Source organism: Dipteris shenzhenensis, chromosome 18 (genome assembly GCF_047967505.1).
Source record: "Dipteris shenzhenensis isolate YYH24624 ecotype China chromosome 18, Dip_SZ_1.0, whole genome shotgun sequence".
Classification (NCBI taxonomy): Eukaryota; Viridiplantae; Streptophyta; class Polypodiopsida; order Gleicheniales; family Dipteridaceae; genus Dipteris; species Dipteris shenzhenensis.
This window is the reverse complement of record NC_141613.1, coordinates 48,871,676-48,886,913: the sequence shown is the minus strand read 5'-3', so window position 1 is coordinate 48,886,913 and position 15,238 is coordinate 48,871,676. Positions and strand designations below refer to the sequence as shown.

Here is a 15,238-nt window from a genome sequence, read left to right as displayed (position 1 = left end):
CATTCATAGGTACCATCTGTACAACTTGGTCTCATCAAGACTTGAAAAATCCCAATCTTATTCATGATACACAGACACGGTTTGTTCATGGCAAAAGCATTTTTTATAATATATTCTCCTTTTGGGAAGCGTCTTAGTGGGCCATGCAGAGCGGTCAAAAGCTTGCAATTCTACTCCTCTACTTTGAAAAAGCCTATGATAGGGTAGATCAGGAATTCTTGGAGTTTGGATATGTGACGATGACACTCCAGATTGGGGGGCTGATTTGGATTTCACAAGGATTCAGAGGGGTGTCTCAGCCAGATACCTAGGATCCCATGTTGGTTTGGGTACCTCTTCGCAGTAGCAGCAGTTTGCTCCTGTGTTGGAGAGCATGAGGAGGAAACTCCTTTTCTCGAGTTCAGCTAGACTGGACCTTGCATCCAGAGTGGTGGTTGTGAACCAAGTTTTGCTGGCCTATTAGGAATTTTTTATGCAGCGGGCTAGATGGCACTACCAACACTATTGCTAGAGAAGCTTGGGACACCTTGATCCTTCCCACACAGGAGGGGAGTCTAAACATCATAGATTTAGACTTGCGATGCAGGGCCTTGCTTTGCAAGTTTGTTGGTTAGAGGACTTATGCCTTGGAATGAGCCTTGGAAAATTTTCTTCATTTATGGTGTTGAGTGTTATGCTCTAGCTGAGGTGGCATGACCTCGGAAGAATCAGACGACATTTCCCTTAAGGATCTATGTTTGTAATATATTTGTTTGCGCTTCATGAAAATGATCGGGAGGGAATTAATGTCAAGGTCCTAGGTGAGGGTTGATAGCACCAGACTAGGTGGATCTAAGGCTAAGGGCCTAATGCCTAGGGGCAATTGGAATTAAAGTACCCCAAGAGAGGGGTGAAAAGATGCATTAGGAAGGCCCTATGATGATGACATATGGCATCTAGATCCATCTAGGGAGATGGGGCTTGTTGGAGTTAGTGAGAGAAGGAGAATGCACCTTCACGTAGGATTTTGTGGATTTCTACTTCTCTGTCAGCTCTCACGCTCTAACAGGAATAGGCTGGGAGGATACTCGTTGTGCTACTCCCGTGATATGCACTAGAAGAAGAAGAAAGTCTGTAATATTTGGTATCACAGCTCCAAGCTCGACGAACGGGATTTGGGACATTGGAACGCCTGTAGTGGAGAATGAAACGTGATCGACGATCGGGATAGCGTGACGCAGTCAAATTGACGAGATCGCTATTAGAGTTGCGCAATAAATGTTGGAGGTGCTGCTGCCCGTGATATACGACGAAATGAAGGCGAACGACGTGTCTGTTCGGTGGTCCTCCCGCACTGGCTAGCTGGAGTTTGCAGTATGTTAGAGGACTGTTCGTAATATTTGCTCGGGCTGAACAGGGGCTCATGCTACAGGAGGCCTTCGATGCGATACGTGGATTGGCGACGCGCAGGCAGAGATTACGGAGGATCTGGGAGCCTGTGAAGACAAGCGATAGGTTGACGATCGCTATTTGTTCCGTCGTAATAGATTTCGACCTGCTTCCCTAGCGGACTCACAGTCAGAGCCCTCCAAGGTCACGTAGGCAGCTCGTAGGCTGGGACAAATTCCAACCACAGAGCAACGCTTTGGCAGAACATTTGCGATCAGGGAGTTACGTGGAGGCTGCAGGCTTCGGGACATTTGCGCTATGTGAAGACTCCAGGGGTGTCTAATTGGGTGGCAGGAGCGAAAAGACCAGGGGGCTTTCGACATCATTTGCTCCTGTTCTCGTCACTTTATTTCTTTTTCTGAACATTAGCTTGAATGGAATATTTAGCTTGCATGAAGGGATAGCCAGCCCGTATGTAGACTTGTGGTTCAAAGCAGGGTCAGATTATGCTTGTGTATAGGCCTGTGTGCTTTAGTCAGAGTTGACTTGCAGGAATTTCCCTAGTATAGGGAAAAGCGGTATTTGGGTTATGCATGTGTCAAAAGCCTAGTCAGTGTGAATCTGGGATTGCAGGTATTCCCTAGTATAGGGAATTGTGTCAGAGTGCTAGTACACTGAATTTTGTCAGTTTGTAAATACAGTATTCTAGCGGTGTTTTTATTTTATTTATTTTTTTAAGGAAGAAAAGCAAAACAACCATTGACCTGAATGGAAGTAGAAGAAGGAGCTTCCAGGAGGGACCCTGGTGAGTCAGGAGTCCGGCCAACCCAGCAGGTGTCGCGCCCAATAGCTCACACCTTATCTGGCAGGATTGCATTACTTGAGGATGCCTTGCAGCAGTTATTAGCGCAACAGTTACAAGCCAATGCAGGGCAGTCTGAACTTAGAAGAGTGATACACAGTATGTCTGCCAGACCTTCTCGAGATGAGAAAGGAAAGGCTCCAATGGAACCGGAGTCTAGTGTCCATACGGTCGACCCTAGAAAGGCTAAAGTACCTAATATTGCCAATTATAGGCCGGAAAAGTATTCTGGTCAGATGAATGACCGTAGTTCTGATGTCATTGAGACCTGGTTACACAAATGGGACGAGGCGTTCGCCATTTGTGAAATCAGAAATGATATCAAGAAAATCTGCGAGGCCACCCACATGTTTAGTGAGGCAGCGGATCGGTGGTGGATTAAACAACAAAAAGATGGTATAGCATCCACTACCTGGGAGGGGTTTAAAAGAGAATTCAGAAAACACTTCTTACCTCCTGACAAAGCATCCCGAGCTTGGGATCAGTATAGAAACCTTCGTCAAAGAAATTTGTCAGTGGCAGAATACACTGATAAGTTTCGAGAGAGCGTAATGAAGGTTGATGAACCCCTACCTCAATCAATCCAAGTGAAAGATTTCATATTTGGATTGAATGATCGGATTAAAATGAAGTTCGAGCTAAGTATGCGAACACATTGGATGATGCAATAGCCATAGCCCTGAACTATGAAGATGCCAAGGGCAGCAGGCCAAGTGGGTTTGCGCAGGTCGGAACCCAGTATGGGTACCAGAAGAAATCTGGGTTTAAGAAGAAGTGGATTAGTAAAGGGAGTGGTTCTCAGTCATAGTCACAAGAAACGTTTCGTCCGTTTCGTTGTTTCGAGGTTTCGACAGGTTTTGTTTCGTTTCGTTTCGAATCATCGGACGAAACGGATAGGTTTCGAAATGATACTTGATAAATACAAGGATAGGGGCAGATAAGACATGTTATATTCAAGTTTAGAGTGAACAAAGAGAAATACAAGTGTCAAGTGACAAGTCCTTAGTCAAGACACCCAGTGTCTAGCCTCTAGGTAATCCAAAACACAAACACATTCAGAATTCAAGTCTCCTTTCTCAAATTTCAAATTTAGACCAATTAATATTTATGGAGTCAAAACTTAAAAGCATATTGACATTGGACATTGGATTCTAGCATCTAGACTCTAGAGATATGAACATCATTGATTCATTGAAATTTGAATCTAGATATATGAGTCATTACTTTCCAAAATGTCAAGTAAATATAAGTTCCCAAAATAGACATATGAAATAATAAGTTCCCAAAGTGACGAGTGTCATGACAAGAGAAATGATTATTTAGTTAATTAATAGTCATTAGAACTTTATTATTGTTAGGCGCCAATTTGATGGTGCGGTTATATGTTTGTATTTATGATTGATCAAGCGGTGTAAATAGTACCGCCAAAACTATGTAACATTGGCCAATGATTAGTAATAAAGATGTGCACACACGAGTCTAGGTCCTAGGGGCAATAGAAAAGGGAAAGGGTCATTAGAGTGCATTGAATGGTAGGTGCATGGGTCATAGGCTAAGGGTAGGTGTAAATGGGAAGATGGAACTTGAGTGATCTCAAGGGACATTAATGAAAGGGTATCACCCTTTCATTGTGAATCTCACGTAGCATTCTTTCTACCACATTGCATTCATTCGTCATCTCTCTCCCACCTTGCATGTAGGTCGAAAAAAGAAACAAGTACTCTCACGAGGGCGCTCTTCCCCATTGGAGGGCCAATCGGCATTCAAATTCTGCATGCATTGCACACATTTGCATTTTCGAAAAGCGTGGATCTTCACATTTGGTATCAGAGCGGCGACGATCCACGAACGGGACGAGGAGAGGGCGACGGTTGTGAACGACGGAAGTCGCAAGAGAGGTTGGCGGAAAAGGATCACGATCGACCGATCTCGAGGTTCTGAGACAAGGGGTTTTTTCGAAAAAAATTTGGCCTTCAACGGCGAACGGCGAACGGGGTGCTCTCTTTTGCCCCCCATGTGAATGTACCCTTAAACCGTGAGAAAAAGGGATTCCCGTTCTACCTAACCGGAAGTCGGATCGGAATAAGATTTTAAGGGAGTGATCCACCCATAAAGCAACCCCTATAACGGTATCTAGAGCTCCAATCCGCTCAAAACAAGTAGCCCAAACGGAGCGTACCAGTTTACAGCAGAAATACAAGAAGAAAAGCTTCAAAGAGAAGGGAAAGGAGGTCATTTTAAGTGTCTTCTCAACACAAACGAAGCGGGAGTCGGATAAGTACCACCACCTCTACAACACTTGAAGTTTGCTGTAAAATAAACCTTCTTTTTTTGAAATTACAGCAAGACATTTTCTCTCTTGTATTAATAGAAGGAAAGAATGGAAGGGGAAGGGACATATAACAATGAACTTATTCCTTTTCCTCCATTACCCCAAGGAGAGAGAGAAAGAACACCTTCACCCCCTCTTGAAGAGGAAGGATTAGGTGAGAGTTATACACATCTTGAGTATGATAACCCACAAATAGATTTACAGCAGTCTCTCCTTCAAGAACCTACTGATAGGGAGTTCTCCTTTCGTAATGAAAGAAGAAATGAGACCAGCCAAGAACAAGGTGATGAGTTCACACCTTTAACTCAAAACCCAATACACATGGATTCTAATCCAAGTGCAAGAGGAAGAGAGGAGACTCCTGTTGATAAGCTGGTTTTCCAGCTTAGCAATATGATTGAGCAGTCCATTATGACAAGATTAGGGACTAAGAGGACTTTAAACTTCGGGGATGAAGAGTTGAGTAACCCTTCTAAGAGGTCCAAATTCCAACCGCGAGAGAGAATTGAGTTCCCCAAATATGATGGGGCAAGGGAGGCTGACAAAATCCTCAATTGGATTCGTCATTTTGAGCTATACTTTGCCCATCAAGACAAGACCGAGCAAGAGAAGCTTGCTCTTGCCACATTGCATCTGCAGAAGGATGCTCTAATGTGGTGGTCCTTGTCACAAACAGGAAAAGAGCCTATTCATGAATGGGCTAAATTTGTGGAGCAACTAAAAACCACTTTCATGCCACCGAGGCATGAAGAGAACCTAACCTTTCGTTGGGAGAGGTTTAGGCAGTTCGATAATGAGAGTAATGCAGATTTTACAGCCAGATTTTGGAAACTCTCTCTAGAGTTACCCGAAAAGAGTGAGGAAGATAGGAGAAAGAAGTATTTAGCAGCTTTAAGCCCAAAAGTAAGGTACGAGGTTGAAATGTTTAACCCGACCACACTTAAGGACCTCACTAAGCTGGATGAAATAGCCGAGAGAAAATTGAATCCTCGTAAACCCTTCAATAAGGAGTATGGGTCATCATCTAAGACCAATAATATACCCACTTTTAGGAAACCAAACCGGTTTAAGAATAATAAAGGGAAGGGTAAAGCTCTTGTAAGGAATGTGAATAGCCAATCACGTCCTGGATGGGTGCCATTTCCTTCTATGACTGACGAAGAGAAGAGGAAGTTGATTAAGGAAGGAAAATGTTTCGGTTGTAAGAAACATAAGCCAGGGCACGTATGGCATAAGTGTCCCGTTCTCTTGGCTAAGATTGCCAAGACGAATTCAGTAAAAGGGAAAGCCAAGGCATCCAAGCAGGAGGGTGAGGCTTCTACCTTGTCACCCTCGAAATCTACTGTGACTATTGAGCCAATAGTGAATGCTGTCCATTCAGCCAATACCTTTGGGCCTCATGATCTTTTTAAGGTGTATGGATTCGTGAATGGACAGAGAATAGTGGTTCTCCTAGATGATGGATGTAATTATGACTTAGTAAGTGATAGATTGGCAAAATTACTCCATCTTAAACCAGAACCTATAAAAAACATGTCGCTTTCATGAGCTTTTAGGGGACACAATGAAGAAGACACATCCATAGTACGAAATATTCCTTTTCGTATACAAAAATATAGAGATCGAAGGGATTTTCTAGTAGCCCCTTTACAAGACGTTGACATGATACTAGGTAAACCATGGCGGTATGATTTTAACCTTGCTATTCATCCTCATACTCATCATTGTTGCTTTGTACATAAGGATGAAAACATAAGGATCGTAGGGGATCGGGACGTGTATACAATTCCATTGATTACTCCTACCCAAGCCAAAAGATTGGTAAAAAGAGGGGTAGATTGTAATCTTGTGTATATACGGGATTCACGAGATCTTCATATCTCAAAAGAAGATCGGAAGAGAAATGAGTTCCTTAGAGCTTATGAGGATCGATTTTCAAGAGATGACTCATTCGAATTGCCCATGGAGAGAGAAGATGATCATGCCATAGACTTAGAGCCAGGAGCTTCCCCTCCATGTAGAGCCCCATATAGGATGAACAGGATAGAAATGGAGGAGGTAGAAAAACAAATTGAAGATCTGTTGCAAAAAGGCCTGATTCGACCAAGCAGTTCTCCATTTGGAGCACCTGTATTATTGGTTAAGAAGAAGGATGAATCATATCGTATGTGTATAGATTACCGTGCTTTGAATAAACTTACGATTAAGAACCGGTATCCGATTCCAAGAGTGGATGATTTATTGGATATGCTTAAAGGTGCTAAAGTTTTTAGCAAATTGGATTTGAAATGGATTTGAAATCTGGTTATCATCAACTTCGTATGAAAGCTGGGCATGAACATAAGACAGCTTTTCGCACTCTCACTGGACATTATGAGTTTTTGGTCATGCCTTTTGGCCTAACTAATGCTCCAGCCACTTTTAGTAGGCTGATGAGAAGGGTTTTGCGACCCTACTTGGGAAAATTTGTCATAGTCTTTTTTGATGACATTTTAGTGTTCAGCCAGAATGAGGAAGAGCATAAGGATCACCTTGCTAAGGTGATGGAGCTCCTAAGGAAGGATCGATTGTTCCTAAATATCAAGAAGAGTGAGTTTTTCAAGACAGAAATAGAGTATTTGGGACACATTGTGTCTGCCGAGGGAATTCGGGTTGACTCTAAAAAGGTCAAGGCCATAATTGAATGGCCAATACCCAAAAACATACATGAGCTGAGATCCTTCCTAGGGATGTGTAGTTATTATCGCAGATTCATTAAGAATTTTGCACGTCTTGCTTCCCCACTAACAGATTTGTTGAAGAAGCATTCCTTGTATGAGTGGGGAGAGGTTCACCAGGTAGCTTTTGAGGAGCTTAAGAGAACATTAGTGACTGCACCAGTGTTAACACTTCCGGACATGGACAAAGAGTTCTTTGTTGTATGTACGGATGCAAGTGGTACCTCGATTGGGGCAGTGTTGATGCAAGGAGGGCATCCCATTGCCTATGAGAGTAGAAAACTTCAAGGGGCTGAATTGAAATATATCACGTATGAGAAGGAGTTATTGGCAGTCATTCATGCTCTAAAGTTATGGAAGCATTATTTATATGGTTCTGCTTTCAAGATTAAGACTGACCATCAAAGTATCAAGCACTTGTTCTCTCAACCCATTGTCTCTTCAAGACAAATCAAATGGGCTGAATATATTCAATCCTTTGGGCAACCAAATATCGAATATCAGCCGGGAAAGGAGAATTTAGTAGCTGATGCTTTGAGTAGACGGCCCCAAGTTAATCACGTTTCTGTGATTAAGGAGAAATCATTAGGAGCAATGGTTGAAGCTTATCCTTTAGATGAGGACTTCGCTGACATTTATGGGAAGATTCAACGTAATGAGGTTGGGGATTTAGAAGCTTATTCCATCGTGGATGGATACTTATTTTTGGGACGTGCCATATGTGTACCCAAAACATTTCGGTATCTAGTCATGAGTGAGTTACATGCGAGTCCATATTCTGGACATAGAGGTATTAGAGGAACCATTGACAATATTGAGAGATACTTCCATTGGCCTAAACTTCGCAAAGAAGTTTCGACCTTTGTTCAACAATGTGACGTATGTCAGCGCATTAAATCTGACACAAGTAAGACTGCTGGTCTTTTGCAGCCTTTGCCTATTCCTTCGGAAAGGTGGGAACACATTACAATGGATTTTGTGTCTGGTTTCCCCAAGGTTGGTCAGTTTGAGCAGATTTTCACTGTTATAGATAGGCTGAGTAAACAAGCTCATTTTATTCCCTGTAAAAAAGAGTTGTCTGCTCCTGAAACAGCAAGGTTATTCATTAGGGAAATCTTCAGGTTACATGGGTTACCAAAATTCATTGTATCCGATAATGATGGCCGTTTCATTAGCAACTTTTGGACAGCTCTATTAGAGAATCTCGGAACCAAACTGAAATTTACTACAGCCTTCCATCCTCAAGGAGATGGACAAAGTGAGAATGCCAATCAAACCATAATTACTTTACTTCGAGCTTATGTCCATGACCAACCTAGAAGGTGGCCAGAGTTCTTACCCATGTTAGAGTTTGCTTATAATAACACTGTACATACTTCCACCAAGAAAGCCCCATTTGAAATCATCTATGGGCAATGTTTACCCACTCCAATAACACACTTGGGGGAGCGAATTTTTGCCGCTGACCAGTTTGCTGAGGATATGTCACAGGTTATTGAGCAGGTAAAAGAACATATTAAGAAGGCCCAGGTTCAACAATCCAAGGCAGCCAATAAAAAAAGAAAAGAAGTTTATTACAAGGAGGATGATTGGGTTTTATTGAAGATTGATAAAAGAAGAATCAAGTCAGTGAGAGGAAGTACCAAACATGTCAAGCTAGCACCGAAGTTTTATGGTCCATTTCAGATTTCAGCAGCTTTATATCTAGAAGAAGGATCCAGAGCGTATGAGCTGAAGTTACCAGCCCACTGGCGTATGAAGAACATCTTTCATGTGAGCAATTTGAAGAGATACCATGGCGATACTTCTGCGTTTTTGGATACTCAGCAGCAAGAAGAACCTGAACTTGAAGATGGGACTGAAGTTCTTACTCCGGAACAGATCGTATACCATAAAGAGAAGAGTACTCGTGGAAAGAAGAGATATATGTATTTACTGAAGTTTAAAAACCAGCCAGCTAGTGATGCACAATGGATGGAAGAAGAGTTCTTTACAGATTTTCCACAGATACTCGCAGATTACAAAGAGGCGATGCAATGGCAGAAGTAACAAGAGAAAGTGCACATAAGAGGAAGAGACAAGCAATAATCCAGAAGAGGACTTCTGCTCATTCAAGCAGGAGGGAGTGTCATGACAAGAGAAATGATTATTTAGTTAATTAATAGTCATTAGAACTTTATTATTGTTAGGCGCCAATTTGATGGTGCGGTTATATGTTTGTATTTATGATTGATCAAGCGGTGTAAATAGTACCGCCAAAACTATGTAACATTGGCCAATGATTAGTAATAAAGATGTGCACACACGAGTCTAGGTCCTAGGGGCAATAGGAAAGGGAAAGGGTGCATTAGAGTGCATTGAATGGTAGGTGCATGGGTCATAGGCTAAGGGTAGGTGTAAATGGGAAGATGGAACTTGAGTGATCTCAAGGGACATTAATGAAAGGGTATCACCCTTTCATTGTGAATCTCACGTAGCATTCTTTCTACCACATTGCATTCATTCGTCATCTCTCTCCCACCTTGCATGTAGGTCGAAAAAAGAAACAAGTACTCTCACGAGGGCGCTCTTCCCCATTGGAGGGCCAATCGGCATTCAAATTCTGCATGCATTGCACACATTTGCATTTTCGAAAAGCGTGGATCTTCACAACGAGTTGTAAGCTCAAACTTCAAAGTTCCAAAAATGAGTAGCATGAGTGATAACAAATCATAATTTGAAACTACTCAGTGCTCACTACTCTCTCTACCAAGTTCACTATCACTATCTGCATCTTCATCTGTGGATTCTGTGCCATCAGAACTCTCTTCCTCCTCTACCCTTGCTACCACCATCTCCTCAAAGGAATCACTACTATGACCACTAGTAGCAAGGGTACGACCACGATCTCGTCGGCGTCTATAACAGCGTGGTGAAGATGAAGTGCCAATGCTTGCAATCAAGGGTGGTGCACTAGTAGATGCTTGTGCAATAACCCTTGATTGCGAACGTGTGACTCGTCGAAAGCGTGCCTCATCCTCTCGAAGGAAATCATATGCTATATCCTCATCGCTGCGCCTTTGGATGAATGATATATCAATATTCTCCCCTCGAGCCAAGCCTTGCTCAAGCTTTCTTAGAACTTCAGGATCAACCTCTTTCACCTTCCAATGTAACACTTCAGCCCCTTCAGCCCCACTGGTACTTTCTTTGTCTTTGAACCGCTCCAAGAGACGAAGGTTGGCATTTACATAGACCAACCTATCAAGCTGTGATGTGCTCAATCTGTAACATGATACATGATTACATCACATAAAACGTAAATATTTTGAACTAAAACAAGATTGAAAATGCATCTAGAATCTAGATTCTAAGTAGTCATGATTCGTAAAATTGGAGAAGACTCAAGACTCAAGAAATGCATCCAACCATTCATAACTTATAAGTTGGATTACCTATTTCTTTTCTTAGTATGGATGTCCGCACATATGCTCCATATGCGCTCAGCTGATCCACTAGTACAATCCTGTGATAAAACTCGAAGAGCTAATCTTTGCAAAGTGGGTGTAAGTCGCCCATTTATCTCCCACCATGATACAGCAAATTTCCTTTGCTCTAGACTCATAGCCACATCTCGCCTGAATTGGCTACGGTCATGAACATAGAGGACAGACTCTCTTTCAATCCTATAAGTTGAGTCATGGACATTGCTTTAGTGTTAGATAGGAATTAGGATAATGATTCATGAAGTAGACTTTAAAGGCATGCATGCCAGAGTCAAAAGAGGTTGCAAGTAAAAGCTAATTGATTGTACAATATACTAGAGTCTAGAATTAAGAATCAAGATACTTAGAAGTTAGTACTCACATTCCTTGCTCTTCAGAGGGGATAACTGTATCCACATAGGATGTCCATCCATTCATAAGAACAATATCGGACCAATGACTTTCCTGCTTGTACAATGGATGCACCATGTAGGAAACAATATGGATTGGTTTATGAAACCAGTTCCATCTTTTTGTCCATATGGCACGAAGATCATCCACCCTGTAAATTGCAATATATTAAATTTCAATACTACGTATAAATAAACATTCTCTAAATTCTATGTAGTAGCTCATGAGTCATGATAGAATCACTAAAGAGTTTGCATACCTATGACTTGAGAGAGATCTACAATTAAGCATACTCTCTTTAAGTTTTTGCATGTAGTGATAAAGATGACTCATTGTACTTCCCTCATGGTCAAATAATCTTAAAATGAAGTACAAAGGTGCAATGGCAGCCTTTATGGCTGCAGCTTCTTCCCAAAACATACTGTCCAAGATGTATGAAGTGATTGTACATGCCTCTGCTTTGCGGCTTCCTCTCCAAGCTTCCCACTCTTCACTACAAACGAGACGCCTAAGCGCATCTTTCGTTTGTGTCATCCTACAAGTTTAGGACAAGTTAAGAATCAAAATTTGAATACATAAGTATTAAGAATTGAAAATTGAAATTAACTCTCAATTGGCTAGCTAAAAAAGGATGTTGACTTACCTTTGAAGAACAAGAAAGAGATAGCCAAATCTTGTCTTAGATGGCTTCACAAGATCATACTTGCATACTGCTCTGAAAAGAGCTAATGCAATGCTCTTTCTTGTTATGAACTTGATGATTTGGCTTGCTTTATTAAGAGTAGATTGCACCCAATCCAACTTGGCAATGTCCTCCATCATCAAGTCCATCGAGTGAGAAGCACATGGAGTCCAAACAAAGCTTTTATAATCTCTCTCAACCAATTCTCCCATCTTGGCACAATTGGAGCCATTGTCAGTAATAATTTGGACCACATTTTGTGGCCCAACCTCCTCAATGGCATTTTTAATGTGTCCATAAATCCATTCCCCAGTGATACTCAAGCCAGGGGTGGAGGCATCAACTACACGAAGTAATGTAGTGCCAGCACAAGATGAGACCAAGATATTTATCATGTGGCGCCGCCGCTGGCCACATTGCCAAGTCACAAGAATCAAGATCCATAAGTAAATCATACATTTGTTGTTAATACTAAAATCAGCCACCACAAATCTTACCAAAGACTCAAGAGTCAAGAGTGAAGGGTTGTACTTATAACTTACAGTGTCACTCCATCCATCTGACACGATGCTACAACCATATCGCTCCCAACAAGCTCTCAAACCCACAAGCTCCTCTTGAATCTGCCTCACTTGGTTTGTCAAGTGTGTAGTTCTCAAGGACTCACAATTTGCTGGTTGTAGACCTGTAGCTCCTGCTGCGGCTGCTGCCACAAGTGCACGATGGAACTTTTGGTATGCTGGACATCGAGCTATGTTGAAAGCAAGGTTGCATTGATAGAAGAAACGATGCTCAGCTATTTGAGCCTCTTGCTTCAACTTTGGAGCAAAGCTAGCATCAAGGGTGATTTGGCGCCTTGGCAGGTCTCTTCCCCTCTTTCTTGTTGTTGCAGCCTTGAGATGAATATGGGAGGATGTTGGGATCCTCTCATGACCCATAGCAACACTAACAAAGCTTGATGAATGTGGAGAAGCCACAACATTCGAGGGAGCTTCATCTGCATTGACATTGGGTAAAGACTCACCAATGTTAGAAGACTTCGGGGTGATATGAACTTGGGAAGAAGCCCCAGTATTACTTTGAGAAGACACTTGAACTGAGGTTCTTGTTGAAGTAGAGGCCCCTCTTTTCAGCGCTTCACTTTCCTTGGCTTCTTGCACCTTCCCATCAATTATCTCCGAAGGCAAAGGTAGAAGGAGCAATGACCGGACCTCTTCAAACTTTGATGGCAATCCACCATGGGCCAAAAAAATACCTTCTGGAACATGAGTGCAGCCATGTGTTCCTTGAGCTCTCTCCCAAATGTAATGTGCCTTCACCCGGTTTGATGCTCCTCGAATTGTTTCCCCACAATACTTGCAAACCACACATTTTGTGCCAGAAGTACCATATTTGCTAATGAGAACTGAATCTTGCCAAACATCACGCTAAGTGGGAGAGTTGTGAGGAGGCATGATGGAGAAGGCCTTGAAATTTGGGAAGAAACAGAGAATTGGGGCAAATTGGGCTGTTGCTCCTTGATCCAGGTGCTGCTCCTTGAGCAGAACCAAAAAACAGCAGCAACAAAGGGGATGGTGGGCAGGACTGTCGATGGCAGCAGGCTGCAGGCCCTAGGCGTGGACGGTCACCGGTGGGAGTCGAATCTCGATTGCAGCCTGTAGATCGTTGATGGCGTCAGAGCGTGGGAGTCGATTGCAGGCCTTGTGTTAGTGGTAGCTAGCAGCAGCTAGCTTGAGCCTTGCAAGCAGCCTGCAAGTCAAAGGAGCAGCGGCAGTGCTGGGCTGCAGGTCAACGGAGCAGTAGCCTACAGGTCAACGCCAAACGGAGCAGCGTCACGAGCCACAAGCTCACGTGAGCGCTCACCGTAGGTAGCATAGGGAGCAGAAGCGGGCTGCGGACTAGCAACAAAATCAGGCGGGAGGATCGCAATCGATTCGCGAAGGGCAGAAACCAAAAAACGGGCAAAATCGCCATTTTGAGATTTGGGCGAAACACGCGTTTCGTTGGGAGCGTTTCGTATTGTTTCGAAACGTTTCGGCACGAAACGTTTCGTCCTGTTTCGACAGGACGAAACGCGTTTTCATGTGACTATGTTCTCAACCGAGTGGTCAAGCCAAGCAGGCGAAACCAGCTGAAACTCCTAAATCAAGTACCACCATTGGAGTGAAGAGGAAAGTAACACCAATGGCAGCCCGGGCTTGGTCAAAGTCTCCCTTAAACCCAGAGCAAAGAGAAAAAGCGAGGAGAGAAGGCTTGTGTTTTGGTTGCCTTCAGCCTCATCAGTGGAAAGATTGTCCACGAAATAAGGATCGTTGATGGCTGAGATAGTAGTCTCAGAATGCGACGTGGAAATGGAGGGAAGTCCCAGAGCAGAACAGATGTAAATTCAGCTAGCGGGATCTTCTCAGAGGTCAGTACCTTGTTTGTTATGTGTGTATGTTGCTAAGCTAGTAACGAGTGCACCTGATAACATCCTATCTAAGCCCGCAGCAACGGGGTATACAGCCTTTAATGATACGGAGTTAATTAAAATGAAGGGCAAGTGGCCAATCATGATGTCATTGTGTTGTTTGACTCGGCGTCAACTCACAATGTAATTACTCCAAGCTCGTGAAGAGGCTGAAGTTAAAGACTAGCCCATCTGACTATGCGTATATAGTCAGGATGGCAGATGGAAGTTCAACTGAAGTATAAAACCAAAGGGTTACCCAGTTGGAGCTTCGTATTCAGGACTATGTTGAGAAGCTTGATTTTGAAATGACCAAGCTTGCTCATGCAGATATAGCCCTGGGTATGGCGTGGCATTCTAGGAAGAATCCAGCCATTGATTGGAAAAAGCACGTATATCAATTCAAGATGAATGATGTGCTTTATGTCTTATGAGGTGAAAAAGATGTACCTCAGGGACCGTTGGTTTCCGTGATGGAAATCCAAAAAGCTCAAGAAGAGTTTTTATTCCTTTGTACAACATCGCTAGATCCGATAGATGATTCTTCGGCTAGTACTGATGTTGCGCAAAGTGGTGAGATGGCCAAGCTGGCTAATCTTATAACAGAGGAATTCTCTGAATGTTTTAGGGATGAGTTACCTTATGGATTACCTCCAGAGCGGAATGTTCAGCATAAGATTGAACTGATTCCGAGGGCAGAACCTGTAAATAGACCTTCCTATCGAATGAGATTTACTGAAGAGGGAAAGGTGCGTAGACAACTGGAAGAATACCTCAAGTTGGAGCAGATTCAACCAAGTTTCTCACCTTTTGCTTCGCCAGTGATATTAAAGAAGAAAAAGGATGATACGTTTCGCCTCTGTATAGATTACAGAGCATTGAATAATATCACTGTTAAGCACAGGTATCTGAAACCGGCCTCTAATCACTCAGAGGGCAGTGGAACTAAACCT

General features: G+C 42.8%; 2 protein-coding genes across 3 annotated transcripts in view; both read right to left on the bottom strand.

The window, feature by feature from the left end:
• LOC147891349 (sec34-like family protein) overlaps nucleotides 1–15,238 on the bottom strand; it is a 156,211-nt gene that overhangs the window by 33,588 nt on the left and 107,385 nt on the right. The gene's annotated exons all lie outside the window — the stretch shown is intronic.
• Nucleotides 10,006–11,688, bottom strand: LOC147891350 (uncharacterized). Its single transcript, XM_087389771.1, has 3 exons — nucleotides 11,414–11,688; nucleotides 10,714–10,944; nucleotides 10,006–10,543 (listed from the first exon to the last, which is right to left on the bottom strand). Exons 1-3 carry the CDS (start codon nucleotides 11,686–11,688, stop codon nucleotides 10,006–10,008), a joined length of 1,044 nt encoding a protein of 347 aa, XP_087245897.1.